General features: G+C 45.8%; 1 protein-coding gene across 22 annotated transcripts in view; it reads right to left on the bottom strand.

Annotated features, from left to right (window-relative positions):
* arvcfb (ARVCF delta catenin family member b) overlaps positions 1–15,019 on the bottom strand; it is a 253,349-nt gene that overhangs the window by 106,240 nt on the left and 132,090 nt on the right. Inside the window, exon 1 of one of the 22 annotated variants that reach the window (XM_082968498.1) lies at positions 8,078–8,685. The exons of 19 other annotated variants lie outside the window; for them this stretch is intronic. In XM_082968498.1, the coding sequence (XP_082824624.1) occupies positions 8,078–8,098 (21 nt within the window). In that variant the 5' untranslated portion in view covers positions 8,099–8,685. Of the gene's footprint in view, positions 1–8,077; positions 8,686–15,019 lie in introns of those variants that run through there. 2 more of the 22 variants (XM_045706709.2, XM_014170914.3) reach the window with 2 other exon arrangements.

Raw genomic sequence — 15,019 nt, forward strand, 5'->3', positions numbered from 1 at the left:
TAGGCTATTGACTGCAGAGGGAGGAACAGAACCGGTGGGGGGGAGAGATAAACTTCTACTTAATCTCGGAATCGATTGCTGTGGTCAATGGCAACGCTAATGTTCTCCTCAGGACAAGTGGCACACATCACATCAATCTATCAATCCCCTGCTAATTCCATATAGGCTACCTCCGGATATGTTTGTCTTTTCAGGGTCCCTCTGATGCACTTGAAGATTGCCTTTTTCCTAGCCGGGACATTCATTCCTGACTGTTTTCTTGAGTTTGAGTACTGGGCTACGTAAGTGGTGCATTGAGGAAAATCTGGATGTCAGCATGACGTCAATGAGCGTCAGATTCTTCTGACCGTACAACGATACATCACCATTGGCTCCTCGACCGTAGCTCCCCACGATAGGGAGTAAACACTGGCTTGTGTCCCAACTGGCCCCCTAGCCCTATTCACTTCATAGTGCACTACTTTTGACCAGGGCCCAGAGGGTAGTTCACTATATAGGAAATAGGGTGCCATTTGGTATGCACCCACTGCTTTCTCTGGGAGAGAGAGCGAGGGGGCTAGAGAGAGATGGGGAGGGGCTAATGAAACAAGGTAAACACAGGACTCTGGCTAGCAAACTCCTGCAGCCTGCTAGTGTCATTAATCACGGAGCTCAGGGTTGAGGTCCTCATCCATTCCTGTAGCAATGGCTCTGCCCAAAAACTGTCACATATGCACCTTTTCCCTCAGCCACATAGACCAATTACACACACATACGGAGAAACCTTTCATCTGTTCTTTATCAGCCTCTGCATAGTGGTGCAGATAGTGTTGGGGAAATGGGAAGTAAGGAGAATTTAACAACAATCCAGATAGCAATCGAGGCCCAATAATCCAGCCTCGTCACCTGTCATCAAAGAAGAGACACAGAGCTCCATCACACCCCCCTTCCCTGTCTGGTGTCTACAGGACAGAGGTAGGCTACGATGGGGCCTCCATCTGCCTGCCCACTCTCTGCCTGCTGTGGTTGTATACTCTGGGGATTGTTGGGCTGTTATCTGCTGGATCTAAAACAAGTCTGTCACAGGCAGGGATCCAGCAGGACAGGACAGAGAGATAGAGCCAGCCTGACGGGTGGAGAAAGGAATGGAGGAAGACTTATTCCCCGAAACACACACACACACACACACACACACATATTAGAGTGTTTATGGTGTTGGAGGCGAGGAGATTACAGGAGGAACTTACTACTCTCATTCCCACGGAAACAGGGCTAGCCCCATCCCCAGAGCAGGCACGCACTAAGTATATAAACACTGCAGGGGACAACGGCTGCTCCTCAGTCACTCTCCTTCAGTAATGTGTGTGTGTAAGCTGACTCAGTCTCTGTGGCCTCATCTTAATGATTTATTTCACAGTCAAAGAGAGAAAGAAACACTTGGTCCCGTGTGGCTCAGTTGGTAGAGCATGGTGTTTGCAACGCCAGGGTTGTGGGTTCGATTCCCACGGGGGACCAGTACGGAGAAAAAAATGATATGTATGCATTCACTACTGTAAGTCGCTCTGGATAAGAGCGTCTGCTAAATGACTAAAATGTAAAATGTAAATCACCCAGTGCCCATTGACAAGCCATTGGAGGTTGCAGGCTTAGCTTTTCAAAGTGTAACCGACAAAACACAGTGCAATGTGTAATGTAGGCTTTGCATGAATGTATGCATGCATACAGCGCACGCGCACACACACACACACAGTGTTGAACAGACCTGCTCTAGTTTGGTGGATGGAAAACAGACAGATAATAAGGCAAACGAACAATCTCATTCATGCGCTGCATCTTTCATCCCCCGACACCGTTTCTTCCCAAACACAAGGACGGATATGAAAGGAACCATCTCCAGGCCTGTTTCATTGCTCACCTTTTTAATTCCATCAGGCAATGACGAAAGCTTGGCAGCTGCCGGCAGGGAGAAGCAGAGGCCCGGCAGGGAGAAGCAGAGGCCCGGCAGGGAGAAGCAGAGGCCCGGCAGGGAGAAGCAGAGGCCCGGCAGGGAGAAGCAGAGGCCGGCAGGGAGAAGCAGAGGCCGTAGAAGTCTGCATCCTAAATAGCACCCTATTCACTACTTTTGACCAGGCTCCAAAGAGACGATATATGCCAGGGGAGTCCGTAAGCGAGAGAGTGAGTGGGGTAGTAAGTGAGCGAGCGAGAGCAGGTCAGGCATGGCTAGGCTATATCGGTCACCTTGTCAGCCTGCCAAATGGGTTACGAGAGCGCAGCCGTGGCCTCTGTGGCGCCCCCCTGGGTATGGTGAGAAGCGCATGGCATGTCCCCCTACCCTCCTGCAACATCACAGGACACTCCAGATACCTGATGGCCAGGCCAGCAGCATGTTCATTCTAAATGCCTGTACCAGAAACGGGAGGGTGGGGAGAGGGTCAGCTGTTCCCATAAGTCCAGCTCCGGTTACCCAGCCCTGGCACTCACTCAACCCAGGCCAAGTAGGTAGGCGGGGTTGGTTGGAGGAGTGGAGGGATGGGGTGAAGTTTATGTCATATGGGTTGTGCGATAAGAGTAGGTGTGGGAGGGGTATGGAAAACATGGGCAGTATTGGGGGGGGGGGGGGGGCACACTGGGCCATGCCACCTGGAAGGAGTCACCAGGCAGCTCCAAGCCTCCCCTTTCCCTCCCAAACTCCCCCTTCCTGCTAGAACAGCACTTATGACCAAACAACATCCCTGGGCATCTTCCATCTCCTCCAGCCATTCACTGTTTGCACATTCGGGTCACTGATATTTTTGTGTACGATTGTGGCGGAACAATGGCGCTCCTCATGCTCTACACGTCTTCAAATCTATAGGATGGTGTGAGAAGACAGGACAGAGGAGCGCTGCCTTCCACCAGAGGCAGCCTGAGCAGACAGACAGAGAGAGGAATGGAAATCAATAGAAGGATGGTTGGTTTTAATTTAACCCAGGAACCATACAGAGTCTGAGGAGGGAAGTCTTCGATAATACATGTGAAACCCCCATAAGCTGCCTGAGACGGACAGTCCACAATAGAGGTCGACTGATTATGATTTTTCAACGCCGATACCGATTATTGGAGGACCAAAAAAAGCCGATACTGACTAAATCGGCCGATTTTTTTATTTATTTGTAATAATGACAATTACAACAATACTGAATGAACACTTATTTTAACTTAATATAATACCTCAATAAAATCAATTTAGCCTCAAATAAATAATGAAACATGTTCAATTTGGTTTAAATAATGCAAAAACAAAGTGTTGGAGAAGAAAGTAAAAGTGCAATATGTGCCATGTAAGAAAGCTAACGTTTAAGTTCCTTGCTCAGAACATGAGAACATATAAAAGCTGGTGGTTCCTTTCAACATGAGTCCTCAATATTCCCAGGTAAGACGTTTTAGGTTGTAGTTATTATAGGAATTATAGGACTATTTCTCTCTATACGATTTGTATTTCATATACCTTTGACTATTGGATGTTCTTATAGGCACTTTAGTATTGCCAGTGTAACAGTATAGCTTCCGTCCCTCTCCTCGCTCGAACCAGGAACACATCGACAACAGCCACCCTCGAAGCAGCGTTACCCATGCAGAGCAAGGGGAACTAATCCAAGTCTCAGAGTGAGTGACGTTTGAAACGCTATTAGCGCGCATCCCGCTAACTAGCTAGCCATTTCACATCGGTTACGCCAGCCTAATCTCGAGGGTTGATAGGCTTGAAGTCATAAACAGCGCAATGCTTGAAGAATTGCGAAGGGCTGCTGGCAAAATGCACGAAAGTGCTGTTTGAATTAATGCTTACGAGCCTGCTGGTGCCTACCACCGCTCAGTCAGACTGCTCTATCAAACCATAGACTTAATTACAATATAATAAACACACAGAAATACGAGCCTTTGGTCATTAATATGGTCGAATGAGGAAACTATATCGAAAACAAAACGTTTATTTTTTCAGTGAAATACGGAACTTTTCCGTATTTTATCTAACGGGTGGCATCCCTAAGTCTAAATATTCCTGTTACATTGCACAACCTTCAATGGTATGTCATAATTAGGTAAAATTCTGGCAAATTAGTTCGCAACGAGCCAGGGGCCCAAACTGTTGCATATACCCTGACTCTGCGTGCAATGAACGCAAGAGAACTGCTAACCTGGATATCTTTTAGCTAAATACGCAGGTTTAAAAATATATACTTCTGTGTATTAATTTTAAGAAAGACATTTATGTTTATGGTTAGGTACAGTCGTGCAACCATTGTGCTTTTTTCGCAAATGCGCTTTTGTTAAATCATCCCTCGTTTGGCGAAGTTGGCTGTCTTTGTTAGGAAGAAATAGTATTCACAGTTCGCAACGAGCCAGGCGGCCCAAACTGCTGCATATACCCTGACTCTGCCTGCTAACATGAATTTCTTTTAACTAAATATGCAGGTTTAAAAATATTTACTTGTGTATTGCTTTTAAGAAAGGCATTGATGTTTATGGTTAGGTACACATTGGAGCAACGCCAGTCCTTTTTCGCGAATGCGCACCGCATCGATTATATGCAACGCAGGACAGGCTAGATAAACTAGTAATATCATCAACCATGTGTAGTTAACTAGTGATTATGATTGATTGATTGTTTAATGCTAGCTAGCAACTTACCTTGGCCTCTTACTGTTTTCGCATAACTGGCAGGCTCCTCGTGGAGTGCAATGTAAAGCAGGTGGTTAGAGCGTTGGACTAGTTAACCGTAAGATTGCAAGATTGAATCCCCGAGCTAACAAGGTAAAAATCTGTCGTTCTGCCCCTGAACAAGGCAGTTAACCCACCGTTCCTAGGCCGTCATTGAAAATAAATAAATAAATATATATCAAATAATAAATAATAATAATTTAAAAAAATTTATTAAAAAAAATCAGTGGCCAAAAATACCGATTACCAATTGTTGTGAAAACTTGAAATGGGCCCTAATTAAATCGGACATTCCGATTAATTGGTCGACCTCTAGTCCACAACACTAAATACCAGACACTACGTCTCTGGCTGAATTCTAGATGAATTATTTTGTCACTCCGGCGGTTTCTCCTCACTCAGCCATTGACAGGAAAAAAAAGTCTGGTTTGTGTTCCAAATGGCACCCTATTCCCTTTATAATGCACTACTTTTGACCAGGGCCCATAGAGCACTGGTCAAAAGAAGTGTAGTATAAAGGGAATAGGACGCCATTTGGAAGACACAGTGAGATTCTGCAACTGTAGATCTCAGAGGAAGATAATTACTATTTGCTTTTCTGAATATTTTTATTTTCCTTCAAGGTGAAATCTCCCATTCTCCACCAGGGTGAGACGTAACGCCTGTACAAGCACAGGCTATTCCAAGGGAGGGAGCAACCCTTTGGTCTGCAGAGAACTTTTAAATAAGGCAAGTTTAAATATAACTCCGACATGGTCAGACCGACCAAGTCCTCAGTAGTAATTGAGGGCTGAGGGAGTAATCTTCACCGGGATTCATTTAACATAAGCCCTGCTGCAGTTACTGCTGCTTTAAGACGGGTTCAGGGCACGGGAACATCTGTGCAGTAGTACTCTACTCCCCATGCCTGCCCTCTGCCCTCTCTGCACTGTGATCTACAGCCTGTGTAGCCTGACCAGACCATCACAGAACTATACGTCTTCAACGTATAGAAATAGATTCTGAGATACCAGATCCCCACAGGCTACATCACAGCTGAAGCTCAGGGATGGGTGTGGAGGTCAGGGGTTACAGAGACCGCCAACCGCTTGCCCTTAAAAAAACGCAGACGTCTCTTAAACACCATAACAAAAACAACACTGACCCCTAGGTAACCCATCCATTTAGTGCCTGGGGAGAGGGTGTATGTGACAGGGACAACCCCCCCCCCCCTTCAGCAGGTGTTCTTCTCACTGAGGAATTTGAAGTCGGAAGGATAGAAAAGGTTGGCAGAGGTGGGTGATGATGCCAGCGCACCCTTAAGCATGACAGGCCTCTCTGACGGCAACAGCGGTCAGGGACACGCAGCATTCCGCACATCTACACTCCATTTTAGGACCGCTCCCTAGAGAGGTCACACGTTGGTGACACTTGGGTGTCACGGATGAGTACGCCCCCGTAAGATTACTGGAAAAACACACACACAGTATAGAAACAAGGGAGTCAAAAGGTGAAAAGAACGCAAAGGCTAGAAAGAAAATTAAATGATTTTCATTTTGGCTCCAGCCCGTTATCAAGTATCCGCCATCCACAGGGCAGGCGTTAACAGATTATCACAGCAAAGTGGATAGTTGACAGAATGTTTCTCTCCGCCAGGCCAGGTTTTTTTTTTATCTCCACCCTCTACCCCATCCCAATATGTACAGGGTTCTGGGAGGAGAAGAGCTGACTATGACTAGTTTACTTTATTAAAAGCTAGCCTTCCTCTCTTTGAATCTCAATCTAGTATTTTTACTTTCATTTCTTTCTTTTTTTTAATCATCTGAGCACTGCCAAGCCCGGCAGAGAAAAGCGTGTTCTCACAGCGTAGGATACACGTTCAAATAATATATTATAAAACACCAACAAAGGCACTTAAATTTTTTTTTTTAAATCACACTAAGAAATAGCACATTCCTCTGGTAACGGAGCCAACAAAATGGCTACATGGACCATCGGCATTGCAGGATCGGGGTCAATTCCATTTGAATTCAGCAAGCAAACCAAATTCCAAATTGTCCTCATTGAAAAGCATTGACATTTCCGTATACTTCCTGAATTGACTGGAATTGAAAAGGAATTGACCCCAACCCTGCTGCATTGAGCCTTTTATTTTTTCACTGAGTAAGCACACTCACAGGACTCTACACACCCACTACACTACACACACTTAATTTGCTTACACATTCCTACTGACTTTACACACAATCATATACGCTGCTGCTACTCTGTTTATCATACATTACATTTTTTTTTACATTTTAGTCATTTAGCAGACGCTCTTATCCAGAGCGACATACAGTAGTGAATACATACATTTCATTTTCATTTCATGCATTTTTTTTTGTACTGCCCCCCCGTGGGAATTGAACCCACAACCCTGGCATTGCACACACCATGCTGGCGTTGCAAACACAATGCTCTACCAACTGAGCCACAGGGAAGGCGTAACCATACCCCAGTCTCCCTGCACACTGGAAATATGGTATTGGCACTGACCCTGTATATGTATACAGGGTAGCTTACTTCTTATTACTCGTGTGTTTTGTTCTAATTTATTTTATAGTACTACTGATAGAGTACTGCATTGTTGGGAAAGAACTCGCAAGAAAGGCATTCAACTGCATGTGACAATAAAATGTAACTTGAAATGAAGCCTCGTTGTGAAAACCAAAAGGCTGAAATAGTTGTCCTCTCCCGACCACAGCTTCGATTGGCCTTTACAGGGAGGTTATAAATCCAGTCTCGGGGGTCACCCTGCCTCTCACAACCAATCGTTACAGAGAAACTTCCACCGCTCACCCTAAATGTGATCCAAGACATTACATAGGGCAACCGCCTGTCATCAACGGAAGTCGATATGTGTATCATCTGAGAATCAGAATGTTACTGACAGACTGGAAGTTTGTGGCAACGTGGGTGGGTTACCCATATATCATACCGATGACTGCTCACCAGACAGAAGACCCATCTATAGATACCGGTTCGCGCTTCTCAGAATGCACTACAGCCTACAAATAGTGTAAATAAATAGTTAATTACGTAGGAGGAGCAAGAGAAGAACCCAGTAGGGAGTAGAGAGACTAGCACACACACACAGAGATGGACATGCTCCTCCTGAAGGACAAGAATGCAAGAAAGTGATTCTATTGCCAGCTACTGAAGATGTTTTTTAGGGAGCGGCTGTATCATTTGACCTTCCGACAACAAAGCCTCACCTAGCAAACATGAAACATCTAACCATCTACCAGACAGCACAACGACCATATAAGAGGGAAACACAGGAGAAGTAGAGAGAGAGAGAGAGAGAGAGAGAGAGAGGAAAAATGAAGGCTGAGAGAGGAGGAAAGAGACAGATTAATTGGGTAATCACAGTACTAACCTGTTTCACTTCAGCAGGCATTGTTCAAATCCCTTTCTTAAACCTCGAAGAAAGCAAAGCAATTTCCTTCTTTCCAAAAAGTTCTCTTTCTCCTCGCTTGTCTCTTGTTCCTTATTGACGCGAGTTAACCCGTGAGCGCAGACGCAGCTCAGAGGCAGGCAGCCATCCTTTCCCCACGCTGTCGCTCGCTGACACGCACGCTCCCCTCCCTCTCTCACACACACTCCAAATCCGCTCACAGGGGGAGGGAGAAAAAAAAGCTTAGTCTATCCTCTGCTCAGCAGAGACGCTGAAATGTTCAGGACAGTAGACTACAGCCGCTCTGGACAAACCAAAGAGACTAAAAACTCCCCTTTGCCTCTGACGAGTCAGACTACTGTAAAGGACGGGAAGAAACAAAACAGCACAACAGTTACCCAGAGAGAGGAACAAAACCCTGAGTTTCAGAGAAAATGGTGAAGGAGGAGGGGTGCTGGTGAATAGAATAGTTTCCAGACAGGCAGCAGTTGCCCTGTGTTCTGAGTGTAGCAGCTTCAACACGCTGCTCTCCCTCGGACTCCGACTCTCGCTCACTCCCTCTTGCAGCATCTATGCAAACGAGGGTCCTGACAGGGGAGTGGGAAGTGGGAGGAGGAGGGGCAGGGGGCTGAGAGACAGACACAGCTGGAGCACACACACATACAGAGAGCCCTGCTCTGACGCCACCCCGTCGACCAGAGGAGAGAAGGAGAAAGAGGGAAATCAGAGTTCGGCCCCCAAAAGAGGAGAGGGCACCTTACACTGCAAGTTTTTACACACATTATCAACCCCCACTCTCCCCCTTCCACTCCCCACCTTTCTCTCCAAACTCTGTGTTTCCTTCACTCACTGCACTTCATACGAGGGGGGGAAACTGCCTGCGTGAAAGAATTCAGCTATAATACGGTGACCCACTGTGAGGAAGAAAGTTACTCTAAATCAAGTAAATGTACTTGGCCAAGACTCAGACAGGAGCTCAAGCGAGGCCATTTTTGGGGGGGGGGGCAACTTTGTGAAGGCTTGACTACACTTTGGGGAAAGAAAACCCAAGAGAAAAAAATATACCCGAAATCCTCAGGAGAAAAGGAAATGGCTGAGGTTTGCATTCCCCAAGCTGCCTAGCATTATATTAGTTCACTTCTCTATGATGAACCACCTGAGTTAGTCTAAAAGAGAGATGGTTTTACATCAAACCTCCGCCTGCACCACCATGCCCCAGCATTTATAATCCTCAAATAACACACTTAATTATTTACCCGACAACATACCCTTCATAATATTTTCATATAACCCGTGGCACAGTGCTAGGCGCGCCGCAAACACTGAGTTATACGTTTTTGCGGCGCAGGCAATCAAACCCACTTAGTTATTTTCGTGTCTGTCTGTCAGTATTAGGCTGGGGAACATATGGAGAAAGGGTTAATGCACAGCAAACACGCCTCACACTGACAGACACCGCAGATGAAGCTGCATCTGGTAAAATCATGTTGTTTTCTTCTTCCCTCAAGATGTGAGAGAAGGAGGAATAAAAGGAAGAGAGGTAGTGAAAGAGAGGCGGAGGGAGAGGCAGAAAGAGAGAGAAGCAGAGGTAGGTACACCTAAAGCTGATCTCTTGGCAGTAGTACTGTAGACTACTTTATTACTGACCTCAACCCATAGTCTCTCAGAGCGTTCACAGTCAACCTAGTAACACCCCTATCAGATCACAGCAAAATCACAGTCTACAGTATTTGAACAGAGCAATCCTCAATTATGAGGCATCAAAGCCAAAGGAACTGAATAATATTTAGAAATGCTATAGATGGAAGGAATGTAGTGTGGAAACCTACCAAAAAACAATTAGGCAACAACAAATTCAATCCCTTTCAGACAACTTCCTGGACAAAACATTCCACTGTAATAGTGAAGGTGTAAACTTAGCAGTAGAAAACCTAAACAGTATATTTCTGCTGGTGATTCTCTGATCCACCGCAGACGACACCATTCTGCATACTTCTGGCCCGTTTGGACACTGTGTTAACTAACCTCCAGACAAGCTTCAATGCCATACAACTCTCCTTCCGTGGCCTCCAACTGCTCTTAAACGCAAGTAAGACTAAATGCATGCTATTCAAGCGATCACTGCCCGCACCTGCTCGCCCGTCCAGCATCACTACTCTGAACGGCTCTGACTTAGAATACGTGGACAACTACAAATACCTAGGTGTCTGGTTAGACTGTAAACTCTCCTTCCAGACTCATATTAAGCATCTCTAATCCAAAATTAAATCTAGAATTGGCTTCCTATATCGCAACAAAGCATCCTTCACTCATGTTGCCAAACATACCCTCGTAAAACTGACCATCCTACTGATCCTCGACTTCGGTGATGTCATCTATAAAATAGCCTCCAACACTCTACTCAACAAACTGGATGCAGTCCATCACAGTGCCATCCGTTTTGTCACCAAAGCCCCATACACTACCCACCATTGCGACCTGTACGCTCTCGTTGGTTGGCCCCCGCTTCATACTCGTCGCCAAACCCACTGGCTACAGGTTATCTACAAGTCTCTGCTAGGTAAAGCCCCGCCTTAACTCAGCTCACTGGTCACCATAGCAGCATGCACTCCAGCATGTATATCTCACTGGTCACCCCCAAAGCCAATTCCTCCTTTGGCCGCCTTTCCTTCCAGTTCTCTGCTGCCAATGACTGGAACGAACTGCAAAAATCTCTGAAGCTGGAGACTCATCTCTCCCTAACTAGATTTAAGCACCAGCTGTCAGAGCAGCTCACAGATCACTGCACCTGTACATAGCCCATCTGTAAACAGACCACCTATCTACCTCGTCCCCATACTGTATTTATTTATTTATCTTGCTCCTTTGCACCCCAGTATCTCAACTTGCACATTCATCATCTGCACATCTACCATTCCAGTGTTTAATTGCTATATTGTAATTACTTTTCCACCATGGCCTATTTATTGCCTTAACTTTTTTGTTTTCTTTTGTTCTACCGTATTATTGACTGTATGTTTTGTTTATTCCATGTGTAACTGTTGTTGTATGTGTCGAATTGCTATGCTTTATCTTGGCCAGGTCGCAGTTGCAAATGAGAACTCGTTCTCAACTAGCCTACCTGGTTAAGTAAAGGTGAAATAAATAAATACAATAGGCAAAAAACACATTTCTTTCCACAGTGCCGTGGGGTGAGACAGGAATGCAGCTTAAGCCTCACCTTCTATATATCAACACATTTGCGAGGGCACTAGAACAATCTGCAGCACACGGCCTCACCCTACTAGAATCTGAAGTCAAATGTTGGTTTACTGATGATCTGGTGCTTCTGTCCCAAACCAAGGAGGGCCTACAGAAGCACCTAGATCTTTTGCACAGATACCGTCAGACCTGGGCCCTGACAGTAAATCTCAGTAAGACAAAAATAATGGTGTTCCAAAAAAGGTCCAGTTGCCAGGACCACAAATACAGATTCCATCTAGACACTGTTGCCCTAGAGCACACAAAAAAACTATACATACCTCAGCCTAAACATCAGCACCACAGGTAACTTCCACAAAGCTGTGAACGAGCTGAGAGACAAGGCAAGAAGGACCTTTAATGCCGTCAAAAGGAACATAAAATTTGACATAACAATTAAGATTTGGTAAAAAAAAATACTTGAATCAGTTATAGAACAAATGGCCCTTTATGGTTGTGAGGTCTGGGGTCCACTCAACAACCAAGAATTCCAAAAAAATGGGACAAACAGCAAATTGAGATTCTGCATGCAGAATTCCGCAAAAATATCCTCCGAGTACAACGTAAAACACCAAATGCATGCAGAGCAGAAATAGGCCGATACCGGCTAATTATCAAAATCCAGAAAAGAGTCGTTAAATTCTACAACCACCTAAAAGGGAAGTGATTCCTAAACCTTCCATAACAAAGCCATCACCTACAGAGAGATGAACCTGGAGAAGAGTCCCCTAAGCAAGCTGGTCCTGGGGCTCTGTTTACAAACAAACAGACCCCACAGAGCCCCAGGACAGCAACACAATTAGACCCAACCAAATCATGAGAAAACAAAACGATAATTACTTGACACGTTGGAAAGAATTAGCCAAAAAAAATGAGCAAACTAGAATGCCCATTCTCCCCCTTTCTCTCCATCATACTTTACTTAATTTATTTAATCTGTTAAATGAATTAAATTAGTTGTGGTATAGTTTAGGTTCAGTTTCGAGGCAGTAATCACCCTGATAATCAGCTGGGCACTGTCGGGAGAAGCAGTGAAGCAGGCCCTACTGTTGGGAGGAGGGGCAATGGAGAAAACCATTAAAAAACAAATGACATGCCCTCCCAGAACTGGTTATAACTCCAGTTCTGTTTGTGATGTTAAGATTCTAACACCGTCAGTGTGTTATATAGACTTATTTAGGAAAAGTCAAGGAATTTTGTCATTCATGAGCAGTCAAAATGGCTGCTTTAGCGGTTCTCGTGTTAAAAGGTCCAATGCAGCCATTTTTATCTCATTATCAAATCACTTCTGGGTAACAATTAAGTACCTTACTGTGATTGCTTTCAATTCAAACGGTCAAAAAGAAACAAAAGCTTCGAAGCCAAGGGTCATTTCTCAAGCAAGACTTTTGTTGGGGCTGTCGAGAGGTCGGGGAAAACAGAACATTTGCTGTTAATGGCAGAGGGGTTTGGAACGCTCTTTCTTACTGGTCTATTAACTCATTTAATCACCAAAACAGGCTGACGTTTCAGGCCGTCTTTTCAAACAGATCTTACACTAAAAGGGCATTATCATTTTCACAATTTCACAGTATTATTACAACCTCAGTGTGGAAATGCACTGAACATACAAAACATTCACCAGTTGAATCCATGATCCCTTATTGATGTCACTTGAATCAGTATAGATGAAGGGGAGGAGACAGGTTAAAGAAGGATTTTTAAATCTTGAGACAATTGAGCCATGGATTGTGTGAGTGTGCCATTCAGAGGGTGAATGGGCAGGGTATGGTAGTAGGTGTCCGGTGCACCGGTTTGTGTCAAGGACTGCAACTCTGCTGGGCTTTTCACGCTAAACAGTTTCCCGTGTGTATCAAGAACGGTCCACCACCCAAAGGACATCCAGCCAACATGACACAGCTGTGGGAAGCATTAGTCAACATGGGCCAGCATCCCTGTGGAACGCTTCAAACACCTTGTAGAATCCATGCCCCGACAAATTGAGGCATTTCTGATGGCAAATGGGTGGGGGGGGGGGGGGGGGGGGGGGGGGTGTTCCTAATGTTTGGTATACTCACTGAATATAACACACGGGAAAAATCACGTTTTTGACTGCACTGGGCCTTTAACACTCGTCAATCCAATACCTTGATAGTTGAATAGAATGATTATGGCACTCTTTGAACAAGCCTATACAATCAAACTCCTTCCAAATGTCTTCCTTCCTCCATTCTCTCTCCTTCTCCCTCATTCTGCCGGCTCTCTTTGTGCCTTTTCTTTCTCTGATTGTGTGTGTCGGTGGTGGAGTCCCCAGGCGGCCACAAAACCCAGGTCTGGCAAAACGAGGCCCTGTGAGAGCGCAAGAGAGAAAGCGCAGAGCGCAGCGTAGAGCGAGAGAGCGAGAGAGACTACAGTCATAGCTCCTATTCGTTGCAACATTCTTCCTCTGGCAAAAATTATTCTCTCCATCCCTCCAAACCTTAAACTCAAAGACCCCGTGAGAGACACGGCATGTGTCCACATGCCAGACGTGACTTGTACCACTCTGCCCTGCAGTAACGCCTTAACGTGCTAAGTCAAGAGGCCCAGGGTTTGCTGCTGGCCAAGAGAAGCACATAACTCACTCTCTCACTCAGACCAGCCCCAGCACCAGGCCAGGCCCCAGCACCAGGCCAGGCCCCAGCACCAGGCCAGGCCAGGCCCCAGCACCAGGCCAGGCCCCAGCACCAGGCCAGGCCCCAGCACCAGGCCAGGCCCCGCTGGGTGGGTGGGTGGAAGTGGTACATGGGGCTGGGCTGCAATGACATGAGTGATATGACTGATGTGTGGGGTATACCGAGCTCCTGGTGCATATAAGCTGCCGTCACTGTGAATCCATTCACTGCCAGTCTCTGTGGTCCAGTTAGTCTACCCCCATGGTAGTGGCTAGGCCTATAAGCCTTCACATCGTGTCAAGGCTTCATGTCGAGGCAGACACCAACATTTGTCTTGCATGTGTACTTCTTGAACCCAACATATTGATGGAATACAACTTCTGTTGCTGGTTTGCTGTGTAATTTACATGCTTGTAACTCATGTAGTAAAAACGTCGCACAAGTACCTGAAACGTATGAGCATAATTAAATCGAGGCTTTGAAGAGCCAAACACCTCTAAACTACAAAGCACGCGGAGCATTTCCGACTGGTTTCAATTTAGTCCTCCAATCAAGGGGTGGTGGGGGTCAGTTTCCAACCTTGTTTGGTTATATACCCAGCTAGTCAGAGGCAAAAGGTCACATTCCTGGAGTGGCACGGGGATCTAATAAAGGAGAGAGGACACCCCCTTATTTTAAACACATGGGTCGTTGTGACCAACTCCGACTCCAGGTTTAGACAATCATGACCATCGCTCCAACAGAGACACCAGACAGAGGCGTCGCTGCTCCAGCGGGGGGGGGGGGGGGGGGATTGAGGCAGTTTTTAGAAGTACTATGCTAGTGAATGTAATAGTTAAATGGATTGTGATCAAATGGCATCGAGGTGCACAAGGACAGAAAGGCTTGATGGGCTGATCAGAAGGATGAAGGTCTGAGGCTCACCACAGGAACATAAAAAGCCTGCCGTACAAAAGGCATCTCTCCATCTTCCTTTCTCTCTCTCCCTCTCCCTCCCCCTGTCTCTCATGAATACAAGGAATGTGCCCATGTCCTCCTATGTTAGCCATGC

The sequence above is a fragment of the Salmo salar genome, chromosome 24 (assembly GCF_965601325.2).
Source record: "Salmo salar chromosome 24, fSalSal1, whole genome shotgun sequence".
Taxonomy (NCBI): Eukaryota; Metazoa; Chordata; class Actinopteri; order Salmoniformes; family Salmonidae; genus Salmo; species Salmo salar.